At 46.4% G+C, this 11,852-nt stretch overlaps 1 protein-coding gene across 2 annotated transcripts in view; it reads left to right on the forward strand.

The window, feature by feature from the left end:
* LOC145319365 (uncharacterized) overlaps positions 1–11,852 on the forward strand; it is a 61,398-nt gene that overhangs the window by 44,055 nt on the left and 5,491 nt on the right. For both annotated transcript variants that reach the window (XM_080161466.1, XM_080161467.1), the window contains exons 2-8: positions 1,238–1,325; positions 2,226–2,298; positions 2,787–2,838; positions 3,316–3,448; positions 4,566–4,639; positions 4,953–5,006; positions 5,412–5,534. In XM_080161466.1, the coding sequence (XP_080017592.1) occupies positions 1,238–1,325; positions 2,226–2,298; positions 2,787–2,838; positions 3,316–3,448; positions 4,566–4,639; positions 4,953–5,006; positions 5,412–5,534 (597 nt within the window). The remainder of the gene's footprint in view (positions 1–1,237; positions 1,326–2,225; positions 2,299–2,786; positions 2,839–3,315; positions 3,449–4,565; positions 4,640–4,952; positions 5,007–5,411; positions 5,535–11,852) is intronic.

Consider the following 11,852-nt stretch of genomic DNA (forward strand, 5'->3'; position numbering starts at 1 on the left):
TCCCTCTGTCATATGGTATCCATACAAACAAACTAAATGAGTTAAATTAAAACAGTAATAAAACTTGAATTTAACGCCATTTTAATAATAACACTATGGCTAGAGTATATTGTTTATATAACAGGAAAAACTTTATATTTTAGCTAAATACAAAGCAATATATTTATATTATATTAATTTTAAGAAGCAAATCTTCTCTACAAGTAAGAGTGTCTGTCTGCATTGCTGCTTTCTATTCGATTCTCTATTCCGCAAAAATGCACTACAGCCTTAATTTCATTATTTCAACTATGTTTAATTATCTCTTTACTTTCTCTGTATCTCTGTATCTCTCTCTCTCTCTCTGTCTCTCTCTGTCTGTCTGTCTGTCTGTCTCTCTCTTTCTCTCTATCTATCTATCTCTCTGTCTCTCTGTCTCTCTTTCACTCACTCACTTTCTTGATTCTCTCTGTCTCTAGTTGAAAGATATTTAATTTGGTATTTATTATAATTTCAAACTATTGTACGTAATTATCTTTGTAAAATTTAGCTTCACTGAAGCAACACTTTGGCATGCAAATTATCTTGCATTAATCTTACCCATCAATCTTTGCATTAATCTGCTGACAACATGGCAGTGCCACATCACAAAAAATCCACCAAAAATTTGGACAGATTATTTTTAAGTGTAATATAACAGATATTACGTATTAATTAGCATGCAAAATTTAAAATTTAGATACATCAACGCTACAAAAAAATCATTATGTTTAACACAAAAAGTCATAATGTTTTTAAATAGGTAAATAAATAGTTATAATTTTAATTTTTTGGCTTTAAAATAAGGGTTAGATATAATTCTTACAATAGGTTGTTGAGGATGGTTTAACTTCCCAAGCAAGACAAGAGACAGAAAAAAGAATTTTTAAGAAAACTGTGTGGTATGAAAGACGGACGGATGAACAGACAAACCTCTCTATATAGTTGCTTCGCTTTTAAAAGAAACCAACAACATTAATTTGTTATTGTACGAGGATATTATGACAGGGAAAAATGCCGTAAATTTAAGTTTATAAAATGGACATCTCTTATTGATCATTTCGTTCTTCCAGTAGGAAAGGAAGGATTTGGATAAAGGGAGTGGTTGAGGGGAGGGATAGGGGGGTCGTTATTTTCACTTTATTAGATTACATGATAATCTGGTGTAAGATCCAAGTAATAATAAATTATATTCTTATGTTGTATTTTTTTGTTTCAGAGTTGGTTGATATCTGTGTTTAGTCTCCTAGCCATCATCGGAGTTGGAGGCAGAAAGTACGGGGACAGCGGGGGTAGCTTCCCAGGAGGTAATACTCTCATTCTTGTTATAGAAAGTAAGGGGATAGTGGGGGTAGCTTCCAAGGAGGTAATACTCTCATTCTTGTTATAGAAAGAAAGGGGATAGCTTCCCAGGATATCATACTCTCATTCTTGTTATAGAAAGTAAGGGGAAAGCGGGGTAGCTTCCCAGAAGGTAATACTCTCATTCTTGTTATAGAAAGTATGGGGATAGCGGGGGTAGCTTCCCAGGAGGTAATACTCGCATTCTTGTTATAGAAAGTAAGGGGATAGTGGGGGTAGCTTCCCAGGAGGTAATACTCTCATTCTTGTTATAGAAAGTATGGGGATAGCTTCCCAGGAGGTAATTCTCTCATTCTTGTTATAGAAAGTAAAAGGATAGCTGGGGTAGCTTCCCAGGAGGTAATACTCGCATTCTTGTTATAGAAAGTAAGGGGATAGTGGGGGTAGCTTTCCAGGAGGTAATACTCTCATTCTTGTTATAGAAAGTAAGGGGACAGCGGGGGTAGCTTCCCAGGAAGTAATACTCTCATTAATGTTATAGAAAGTAAGGGGATAGCGGGGGTAGCCTCCCAGGAGGTAATACTCTCATTCTTGTTATAGAAAGTAAGGGGATAGCGGGGGTAGCTTCCCAGGAGGTAATACTTTCATTCTTGTTATAAAAAGTAAGGGGATAGCGGGGGTAGCTTCCCAGGAGGTAATACTCGCATTCTTGTTATAGAAAGTAAGGGGATTGTGGGGGTAGCTTCCCAGGAGGTAATACTCGCATTCTTGTTATAGAAAGTAAGGGGACATCGGGGGTAGCTTCCCAGGAGGTAATACGTACCTACTTTTAATTTAGCATGATTTGGTTCAAATCCATGTGATCTACTGATGATTGTAAAAAAATATAAGATTGTTTATTATAGGTGGATTTCGCAACTCAACGGAGGACAACTGTAACTTTGTAAAGCTAGCTCCAGCTGACAGACAAGATTACAGGTTAGAAGCAGCGCAGCTTTTCTTCATTATCAAAGTAACAGAATTTGTGTCTGTCTGTGTGTACCAAGGATCTTTCTAATTGATATACCGATATGGTTCAACTTTGTAGTGATCGTCTTGGGAATGTTTATAACTGTTTTGGTGAAGGGTACCACCATCACATCACCCTTCGAAGAGAAATCGCACATAGAAAAAAAATCCAATTTTTCCCTTTTTAAAATTGTGATCAAACGTTGGGAGTCGTCCCCTTATCCTTAAAGTGTTACTAAAGGTCTCTGAGCGAAGCTCCTAGTTTTTAGTAAAGCATTTAATCCCTTAAGTGTTGAGGAAAACATAATACATTTAAATATAATTGTAGGGGATATATTAATAGGTTCAAATTATGGCTCGAACCATGTTATTACTTAAATAGACAAAACTGTAACATATTTAGTGTTGCCAAATAGTTTTTTTTTTAATTTAGTTATGTACAACATATTAATGTTAAGGTGTTTTAATGAACCGGAATGCCATGATGTTTGTCATATTGAAGATACACAGGTAAAAGTTTTTTTATTATAATAATTATAATTTTAGTAGTCGAACATCTCTTTGACTTACATTATCTGTCCGTCCAATTCAATGTAGAGATAAATTTCAACAACTCGTCTGCTATTAGAGATAAACAAGATTGTCTGGACCAATTCTATAAGTCAATTTTTGCATTTTTTAGTACTTGCTAAACCTTAAAAGTTTTAAAATTCTTAGTAATAAAATTTTTCATAAGCTTCATTTTGATATTATCAATTTATAATTTATTGGCGAATACGCCCCTAGAGTGGTCACATGGCAATTTAGTAAAGGGGATTGGGGTAAAAGCCAACCCTCAAATTAAAAAAAATTTCTAAAAAATTGGAGGGGAATTTTTTTCAAGGGGGGACTTTTCTTTGTTTCTCAGCGGTCAGTGAGATTCTTCTCTGTAGAAAGAAATACAGAAAGACACCCTGTTACTTTTATATGAGTATATTTGTGTTGTAGGAGTGCCACAATACCATAAGAAAAGAATGTCACACAATCACCAAGGATCATTGTACCACAGTGAACAAACCTCACTGTACACATTCTTATGAGAAGAAATGCTCCACTCAATATGACCATCATTGTGTAACAGGTATAAAGGGACATTTCAACGGAAAGTATTGAAATAAATGGTCGGCAGCTGCGGCTGATTGTGTCATGGAAAATTTACTCAGCTTTGCGGTTAAGGTTCTGTAAAACAGCGCGCAGATAAGGCTAATTTATATACACTTATTGTAATCTAAAAAAGGTGAACATGAAGAGCCATTTAATTATAAGCTAATTGAATAAATAAACAATATAATAAAAGGATCAATAAAAAGTTCCTTAACTCGTTAATATACCTCGTGAAACTATTTCTTGATATATCTAAGATTTTATTTATGTTACTTTAACTTTTACAAAACATATGATTATAGTTGGGAGAACAGATCTACAGTATAGATGTATATACAGATAGCTACCTCCCTCCCTTTTTCAATTACCTTTTTGTCTGCTATTAAATATTTTTTTGCTACTTGGCTGTGGTTATATTCCGAACACCATTGGTCTATTTTCAATGACCAAGTGAGAGTCGACACAAGGACATTGTGATGGGGAGATACAGTTATTTAACCCTTTCTCCCTCTCGTTTTACTCTATTCTTAGGAGCCAATTGGAAGGAAATTGGTGAGTTATTAGGGTAAATAAAGAACTGTATTACCTAAATAAAATAAAAACATTTGAAGGATCCATATTTAAAATTTCTATCTCGTTTTATGTATTTGTTATCTATCTTTTTTTTAAATTCTATAAAACATTTGATTTGAGGGGGCCGGGAAAAATTATCACTTAGCTGAAAGACCTTAATTAAACAAGTGTGACAACATCCATAAAAGCGAAGCTCGGAAACGGTAGCACAAACAAACATTAACACTCATAGAGTGTCAAATCAAAATATAAATGTATACGTATAAACAAAATTTTAAGTAAATTTGTTGCAAAACTGCTAAAATACAAGATAATGTTTAAGGACATACTTACATTTTTAGAACTTGATTATAGAGATGCCTCGCTTATAACATTGTACTTTGTTGTCCTTGGAATCAGTATGCCAAAAGTCAGATCAATTAGATTTTATATCACTAAGCTATCCGTTCCAGTCGGACGGACGGACAGACCCTAATTATAGAAAAGCTTTGCTTTTAAAAATAAACAAATTTATTTTGTAGAGGATGTACGAGAATGCAAGCATGAGTATGAGAATCAGTGCTCTGTTGTTCATGAAAATATTTGCCAAACTGTTCAGGAATTTAAACTTTGCTCTAGAGAATTACCAATTAGAATATACTGCGTTATTGTATTGATTGTTGGTCTGTCTGTATTTTATAAAAATGAAAAATCTACAACAAAACCATGATAAGTAAAATGTATCAAATCGTAGCTTATTATTTACTCTAAAGAATGTACAGACACACAAAACAAAAGTACACTAATAGAAATAGGTTGAAAGAAGATCGAGATAGTAAAAAGTTTTCCGCAACAACACTGAGTGATGTTAAGAAAAGCATCGCCTAAATTTTTTTAAAAAATATTAAAGAGAGCCAAGTTTTAATGACCAGGAAATAAAGTGTCAGCTTGTTAACAAAAACAAATGTGATACAGTTATTGAACAGGAAAATATTTAGACAAAAAACATAATAGTCAGGGATCCCTTGAATGAATCTTGAAGTTCCCAAGATCATAAAAAGCACACAGATATCCAATTATTTTTCCACAGAATAGGATTTTATGCAGTAACAATGCATAAGGCAAAATGAAAGGGAAAAAGACGCCAGTAAATATTTTATTTTAATCTTGCTTTTTTTAAACCTTCAACGTGAATATGATCAAAAATACATTATAGCGAATTGCATAATTGAACAGCATTGCATTAAAAATCTATAAAAATTGTCCAAATGAAGTAGATTTTATAAGAACTGTAGCTTTATAAACAGGCATAAAAACAGATTTAAAAATCTAGGCTAATGACGAAAATTGCTAGTTATAAATCTGTCTATAATGATATGTTGACTAACCAGGAATGTAAACATGAGTATGAGGAACAATGTGACACTGTGTACGAGGACAAGTGTGATACTGTTTATGAAGAGAAGTGCAAGACAGAGTATGCCCATGAATGTACTAATGTTCCAAGCAAAGTAAGTTAAAAAAAAGGACCCGTTAATACATTTCGAGTATGTACCACACTTCGTCTAAATAGATATTAAAATAGCACTGACTACTGCCCAATATTAAGAGTTGACTTATTAACATGTACAATTAGAACTTAAAGACAAAAGTAGCGATCAGGGAGTTGCTTATCTGGCGGGTTTACATTTTTTGAATACTATTGGCCCATTCCTTGGATTTAATTTAAGTAATTTAAATTATGGGATGTGAGTTTGATCCCTACAATAGGAGAGAGGGAGAGCCAAGGCTATCCAGTGGCAAGCCAGGTTTTTCGGTACAAATGTGGTAAGCCGAAACGTTTCAGCTCACCGGTTGCGAGTTCGAATCCAACGAGCCCCTAGCCTTGAAGTATTCTACCAAAACAAACTAGCAGGATTTACTCATACAGAAATTATATTTAACTGAATACATTTACAATGGGTGGTTACTATATATATACAAAATAGATTATAACAATAAGTTAGGTTTGAAGGGGGTGTGGGAGACAAGGGCGTAGCCCGCGGCGGTAGACATCTGTGGGGTAAGCTGTAGTAAAAGGGAAGGCACCATCTCCCGGTTGTATAGTTGCCTGAGGGGCGCGGGGTTGCTAAGTGTCCGTGCCCCTCCCCTATTTTAGCCAGTCCAATCTGACCGCTGCGCGACGGGGTCATCTGCGGTCATGAGGTGAATGGTGATATAATAGGATTAGTGCAGAAGGCTTGACTTGATAAGCCACTGCGTAGCAACTCTGTAAACTACCCGTCCGTCTGCTGCCGTATTACCACAACCTCCCCTTCAAGGGCTGCGGGGCTCCCGAGCCACCAGGCCTTGAACCTGGGGATACGGCAGCCTCTGTCTGCGAACGACAACATCTTCCTGGGGCACAGCTCGGTGCAGGACAGCCCTGGCTATACAGGCTCCGCGGGACACTCGCTGCTCGGTCTGACTGTGGTTGGATATCAGCATTGTCAACTCCCGGTTGGCTTCCAGCTGAGGGTTGGCGACAGCCAGGCCCCGTCGTTGGAAGTTTGGCCTTGTTTGCAGGACTAGCTCTGTCTCGGCTGGTAACTGAACACGGAGGCCTAGGCTCACTCTAGAGGCTCCCAAGGGGGGAACAACGATGGAGGAAGGCGCGTAGAATTCCATGGGGGCGCCTGCCTGGTCCAGGTTGCTCGGCCTCTTAGCTCCCACCCGGATGGGGACGGCTGTCATCTGTAGGGGACACATCGCTTCAGCTTCACCCTCTGGGGCCACTACTTCCATCTCAGTGGCCGCTTCTTCTCCTGTAGGCTCGCTGCTGGCAGGCAGGGGCTCCATGTCAGCATCAGGGTTCCAGACTGCATCCCTAGGCGGTTCTGGGGCTGGCGGCGCCAGCGGTGGTTCGTTGGGTTGGTGCTGCAGGTTCTCTTCTACCGGGTCACGATCCTGGCCGCTCGGCTGTGGGGCGGCAGCTGCCGGCTGGTACACTGGAAACTGTCCTGGTTCACTAGCTGGCAACGCCGCAGCTTCGGCTGGCAGCTCAGTGGCGTCCTCGTCGCCGTCCAGGTCGCCTTGGATGTCTGTTGGAATCTGCTGGGCAGTGACATCTCCTGTGTATTTGCGCAGTCGGCCGACATGCGCGGTGATTTCCGAGATCTTGGCTGTTGGAGAGGCAGGTTTGATGACGTAGTGGACGTCCGTGGCCCGTCTCACTACCTTCCAAGGGCCAGTCCACCTCTTGGTAATCTTGGCTGACTTCCCTGGCACCAGGCGGGGGGCCAGATACCAGACCAGGTCTCCAACTTCGTATTTGGCCGTGCCTTCGTAAGCGGCCGCGCTCCTTCGGATGGTTCCCTCCTCTCGCTGCTGGATTGCGTCGTACACGGCGTGGTATCGTTGCAGGAGGGCTTGGACGTTGGCTGGGACTGAGGCATATTCAGTGTCTGGCAGCCGGAGTACCAAGTCCACCGGGAGCTTGGCCTCTCTCCCAAAGTAGGCCAGGAAAGGGGTCACGCCCGTGGATCTGCAGGCCTTGGTATTGTAGGCGAAGGCGATAGCAGGCAAGTGGGGCTCCCAGTTGTTGTCATCTCTATCCAGGAAAAGCTGCATGCCTGTGTTGAGCGTCCGATGGAACCTCTCAACCCGGTTGGACTGCGGGTTGTAGGGCGGTGGATGTGTCAGGCCAATCTCGAGCTTGGAGGCCAGTTCCTTGAATACCTGGCCAGTGAACTCCATCCCATTGTCGGAGTGGATCTTCAGGGGGCATCCGAACGTGGCCAGGTGGCGGTGCAGTAGGGTTTCAGCCACCGTGAGAGTGCGCTTGTTGGGGATGGCGTAGAGGCTGACAAACCGGCTGAACCCATCCTGACAGGTGAGGATGTAGCGGTTCCCGGCTGGCGTCTCTGGTAGGGGCCCCACCAGGTCAATGAACAGGACTTGCTGTGGATACCCCTGTCGGGAGGGCACGTGTATTCCTAACTTCAGCCTCTCCTTGGTGACCTTCTGTACACACTCAGGGCACGTCTGAACCATCAGGCGGACGTCACGGGACAGGTTGGGCCACCAGAAATGCATGGCGACGCGGGCAATAGTGGCGTCCATCCCAAAGTGCCCAGCCATGGGGGCTCCATGGGCCAGGAAGAACGCACCTGCTGGAGGGCCGAAGGCAGCAGGTATCTTGTCCACTCCCCTGTCAGGGTCTGGTCGGTGGTGGTGAGGCAGCCATGCTCGTCGAGTCCCAGGGCTGCGAAGCGGCTGGCATACTGCTGCTCGTTCTGGTCCTTGCCTCGTAGCTCAGCCTTAGTTGGGGCCTTTCCGTCGGCCACCCACTGGCGGACACGGAGCAGGATGGGATCCTGGGTCTGGGCTTCTAAGACTCGGGCCGGATCCAGCCGTGCTGCGGAGGGTCTGCCAGCTGCGGGCTCCCCTAGCTGGCAAAGGTGGTGGAGGTATTCAGCTTGTTCTGCTAATTCTTCGGCGGACGCTGTCGGCATATTATCATCCTCCCGGCGGCTGAGGGCGTCAGCATTGGTGTTCTGGGTGCCAGGACGATGGCAGACAGTGAAATCTAGGGCCACTAGCTCCTCCTGCCAGCGGGCCACCATCCCTGTGGATGTGTTCAGTGACTTCATCTGTAGCAAGGCTGAGGAATCAGTGTTGATCTGGAAGCTACGGTAGGACAAGATGCCGTGAAATTTCCGAATCCCATACATGATGGCGGCCATCTCTCCCTTCCAGGACGGGTAGCGAGTCTCGGGGTCGGTTGTCTTGCGCCCCACGGCGGCAATGAGCCTCTCCTTGCCGTCCTGGCATTGGCTGAGTATGGCAGAGATGGCACGGCTGCTGAAGTCTGTGGTGAGCTGGAACACGGCTGGCAAGTCAAACCTGGGTGGCGCTCGGATGGGGGCTTGGCGAAACTTGTCCTTGAGCTGTACCAGCTGGGCTTCCATCTCGGCTGTCCAGGTCAGTGTCTTGGCCGTTTTCTGCCAATTCATCTCGTAGGTGAGGTCGGCATACTCGGGGATGAACAAGCGGTAGTAGCCAAAGAACCCCAGGAGCGCCAGCAGGTCCTTGGGGGTGATGGGGGCCGGCCAGTCAAGGATGCGGTCAATATAATCCTCTTGCATGGCTATCCCCTCACGGCTGAGGGTGTGGCCCAGATAGTCTACTTTGGCTCGGAACAGCTTGGTCTTGGCTGGCTTGAGGCGGGTTCCTCCCCTGCGGTGGGCTTCCAAGACCTCCCGGAGCCTAGCCAGGTGGGCCCAGGTGTCTTGATGAAAGGTCAGGAAGTCATCAAGATATGACTGGAGGTTGGCCATGCCCAATGGGTTCAGGACCCCTGCAATAAATCTGGAGTAGACAGATGGTGCGGTAGCTAGGCCAAAGGGCATCCTTTTCCATTGGTACAAGCCTCTGGGGGTGGTGAAGGCGGTGCAGGGCCGGCTATCCTCGGACACTCGGATGGTGTAGTACGCAGCCACCGCGTCTAAGGCACTGTAGACGCGGTGTCCCCCAGCTCGTTCTACCAGCTGCTGGATCCTGGGCAAGGGGTAGCTGTCCAGCTCAAGGCACTTGTTGAGGGCCCTGTAGTCGACGGCCCAGCGGGTGCTCCCGTCCTTCTTCTTGATAGGCACCAGGGGGCTGCTCCAGGCTGAGTCCGAAGACTCTATGACTCCTTCTTGCAACCATGTGTCCAGTTGTTTTTCCAGCTCAGCCTCCTGCCGCGGGTTCAGATCCCGAAATCTCTGGCGGATCGGCTGGGTCCCTGGCTTAAGGCGCAGCTGTAACTCTACTACATCAGTGCATCCTGGGGTAGAGTTTGAGAAGACATCCCTGTACTCTGACAGCAGGGTCCAGACCTCCTTCTTGGGCAGGGGGTCCTTGCGCAGAAATTCGTTCTCCTCCATCTCAAGGGCTGCCCACAGCTGCTGCATATCTGGGGGCTCAACAGGCTCTTGGAACGAATGGATGCGAGGGGGAGGTTTGTCGAAGACCTCCAGAATGTTGGGCTTTACCAGCTCCCCAGCCACGGGGAGGCCGGCGTTCAGCAGGAGAGGCATCTCCCCCTCATTTACCACCAGCACTCGGAACACGCTGGCGGAGCCAGGCCTGTGCGCATACAGGCCTTCTGGTATGACAAGATACTCCCCAAACCTCTGTTCTGGGGCAGACAGCTGGATGGCATCCTTGGTGTGGTGTCCCACTAGCTCAACAGGGACAGCCATGACACCGCGGCCAGGCAAGACCACCCGCTTGGCCGTACGGAGTTGGGGTGGTTGGCCATTGGTTGGAGTGACAGCACTTAGCCTGTAAGTGGCTGGCACTGGGTCAGCTTCGGCTCCGGGGGCCACCGGCCGCGATTTGACGGGCTCGGCGCCGGGAGGGGCTGAGGTGTCGGAGCCATGCGTGGCTCCGAGGGCGCCCGGCCATGACTTGACGGGCACGGCGCCGGGAGAGGCTGATTCCTGGGGGCTGGGCGCGGCTCCGAGTGCCTCAGACCGCGACTTGACGGGCCTGGGCTCGGACTTGGCCGGTTGGATGGCTGGGGGCCCCAGGTAGAGGGGGCCAGGTGGACACGGCTGGCCGTTGATAAAGGTGTCGGCGGAGAAGATAGGCTCTGGAGGGCTGGAGGGCTGGAAACGTCGTTGGCAGGCTCTCCAGAGGCACCTTGGGTACTGGGGGCACTCCCATGGCTAGCAGGTTGGTCCCCCTGTGGGCGTTCAGCGCAGCATCCACCCAGTGCGTGCCTTTCTCGACTACACGCGGCTGCTCTGGCAGAGGCCCCTCGTAGCTCAACTCTCTCTCGGCTGTCTCCCGGTCTATGGGGACGCCACGGAGTGGGATAAACTCCCCACGCACCCACAAGCAGGAGGGGTTGCATGTCGAAACAGAGCCTAGTTCCGAACTCCTTGAGAAAGTACCCTCCTAGGTTCAGAGGGTGTGAGAGATTCCGTACCACAGTCACGTGGTACAGATGGAGTATAAGAGTGTGTGAGACTGCCATATATAATTCATGTAATTTTCCGATTACCTGAAGGGGTTGCCCTTCCTCATTAGCAGTCAGGATTTGGGTGTTGTCTGGAACCAACATCCGCTGCACGCCCATTGCGTGCATGAGGTGTTCAGAAATAACAGCAGACCCTGGTACACGGTTGCCAGAATCTACCATGGCATCAACCTGTACGTGCTGGGCAGGGTCAGGAGTAGGGAACCTCACCCTGATGTGGCAGGGGAAGTGGAGGTCCTGCCCTTGAGACAAGGGGGCCTCCCGCTCGGCTGGGGTCGGCAGAAACTTCGGCGGTGGCCGAACCGCAGCTATGGTAGTATCGCTTACCATGGTGTGTGTAGACCGCTGGTGGTGGCTTATACTGTAGCTTCGAATCACTAGAGCTTATCAATTTTCACTGGGTCAACAATTTTATATTTCTTTTTATCACTTGGTTGACATTTATAAACACTTATGTGTAGTTATCACTAGGAGCTCTAGGTGTGATTCTGGAAGCAATGGCAGCAGGGAATGTCCGTCCTGCAAGGGTCGATGGATGGTGGCGGCAGGGAATGTCCCGTCCTGCAGCGCCGCTGGTTCGAATCCCGAAAGATGGCGGCAGGGAATGGCCCTTCCTGCAGCGCCTCGGGTTCGAATCCTGGGAGGTAACGGCAGGGAATGTCCCGTCCTGCCGTGCCTTTGGCTCAAATTCTGCTATCCGTCGCAGTGGTAGGCCTTACTTGTGTGCTGAAGCTTCGCAGCCACACATTGCCTTCTCAGGGAGACCAGCACTTAGCTGTCCGTCTCGTAGGTTTGGCCTGGGTGTCCTGGGGCTTGTCCCAGC

The sequence above is a fragment of the Acartia tonsa genome, chromosome 5 (assembly GCF_053477335.1).
Source record: "Acartia tonsa isolate MP-2025a chromosome 5, ASM5347733v1, whole genome shotgun sequence".
In the NCBI taxonomy this organism is placed as follows: Eukaryota; Metazoa; Arthropoda; class Copepoda; order Calanoida; family Acartiidae; genus Acartia; species Acartia tonsa.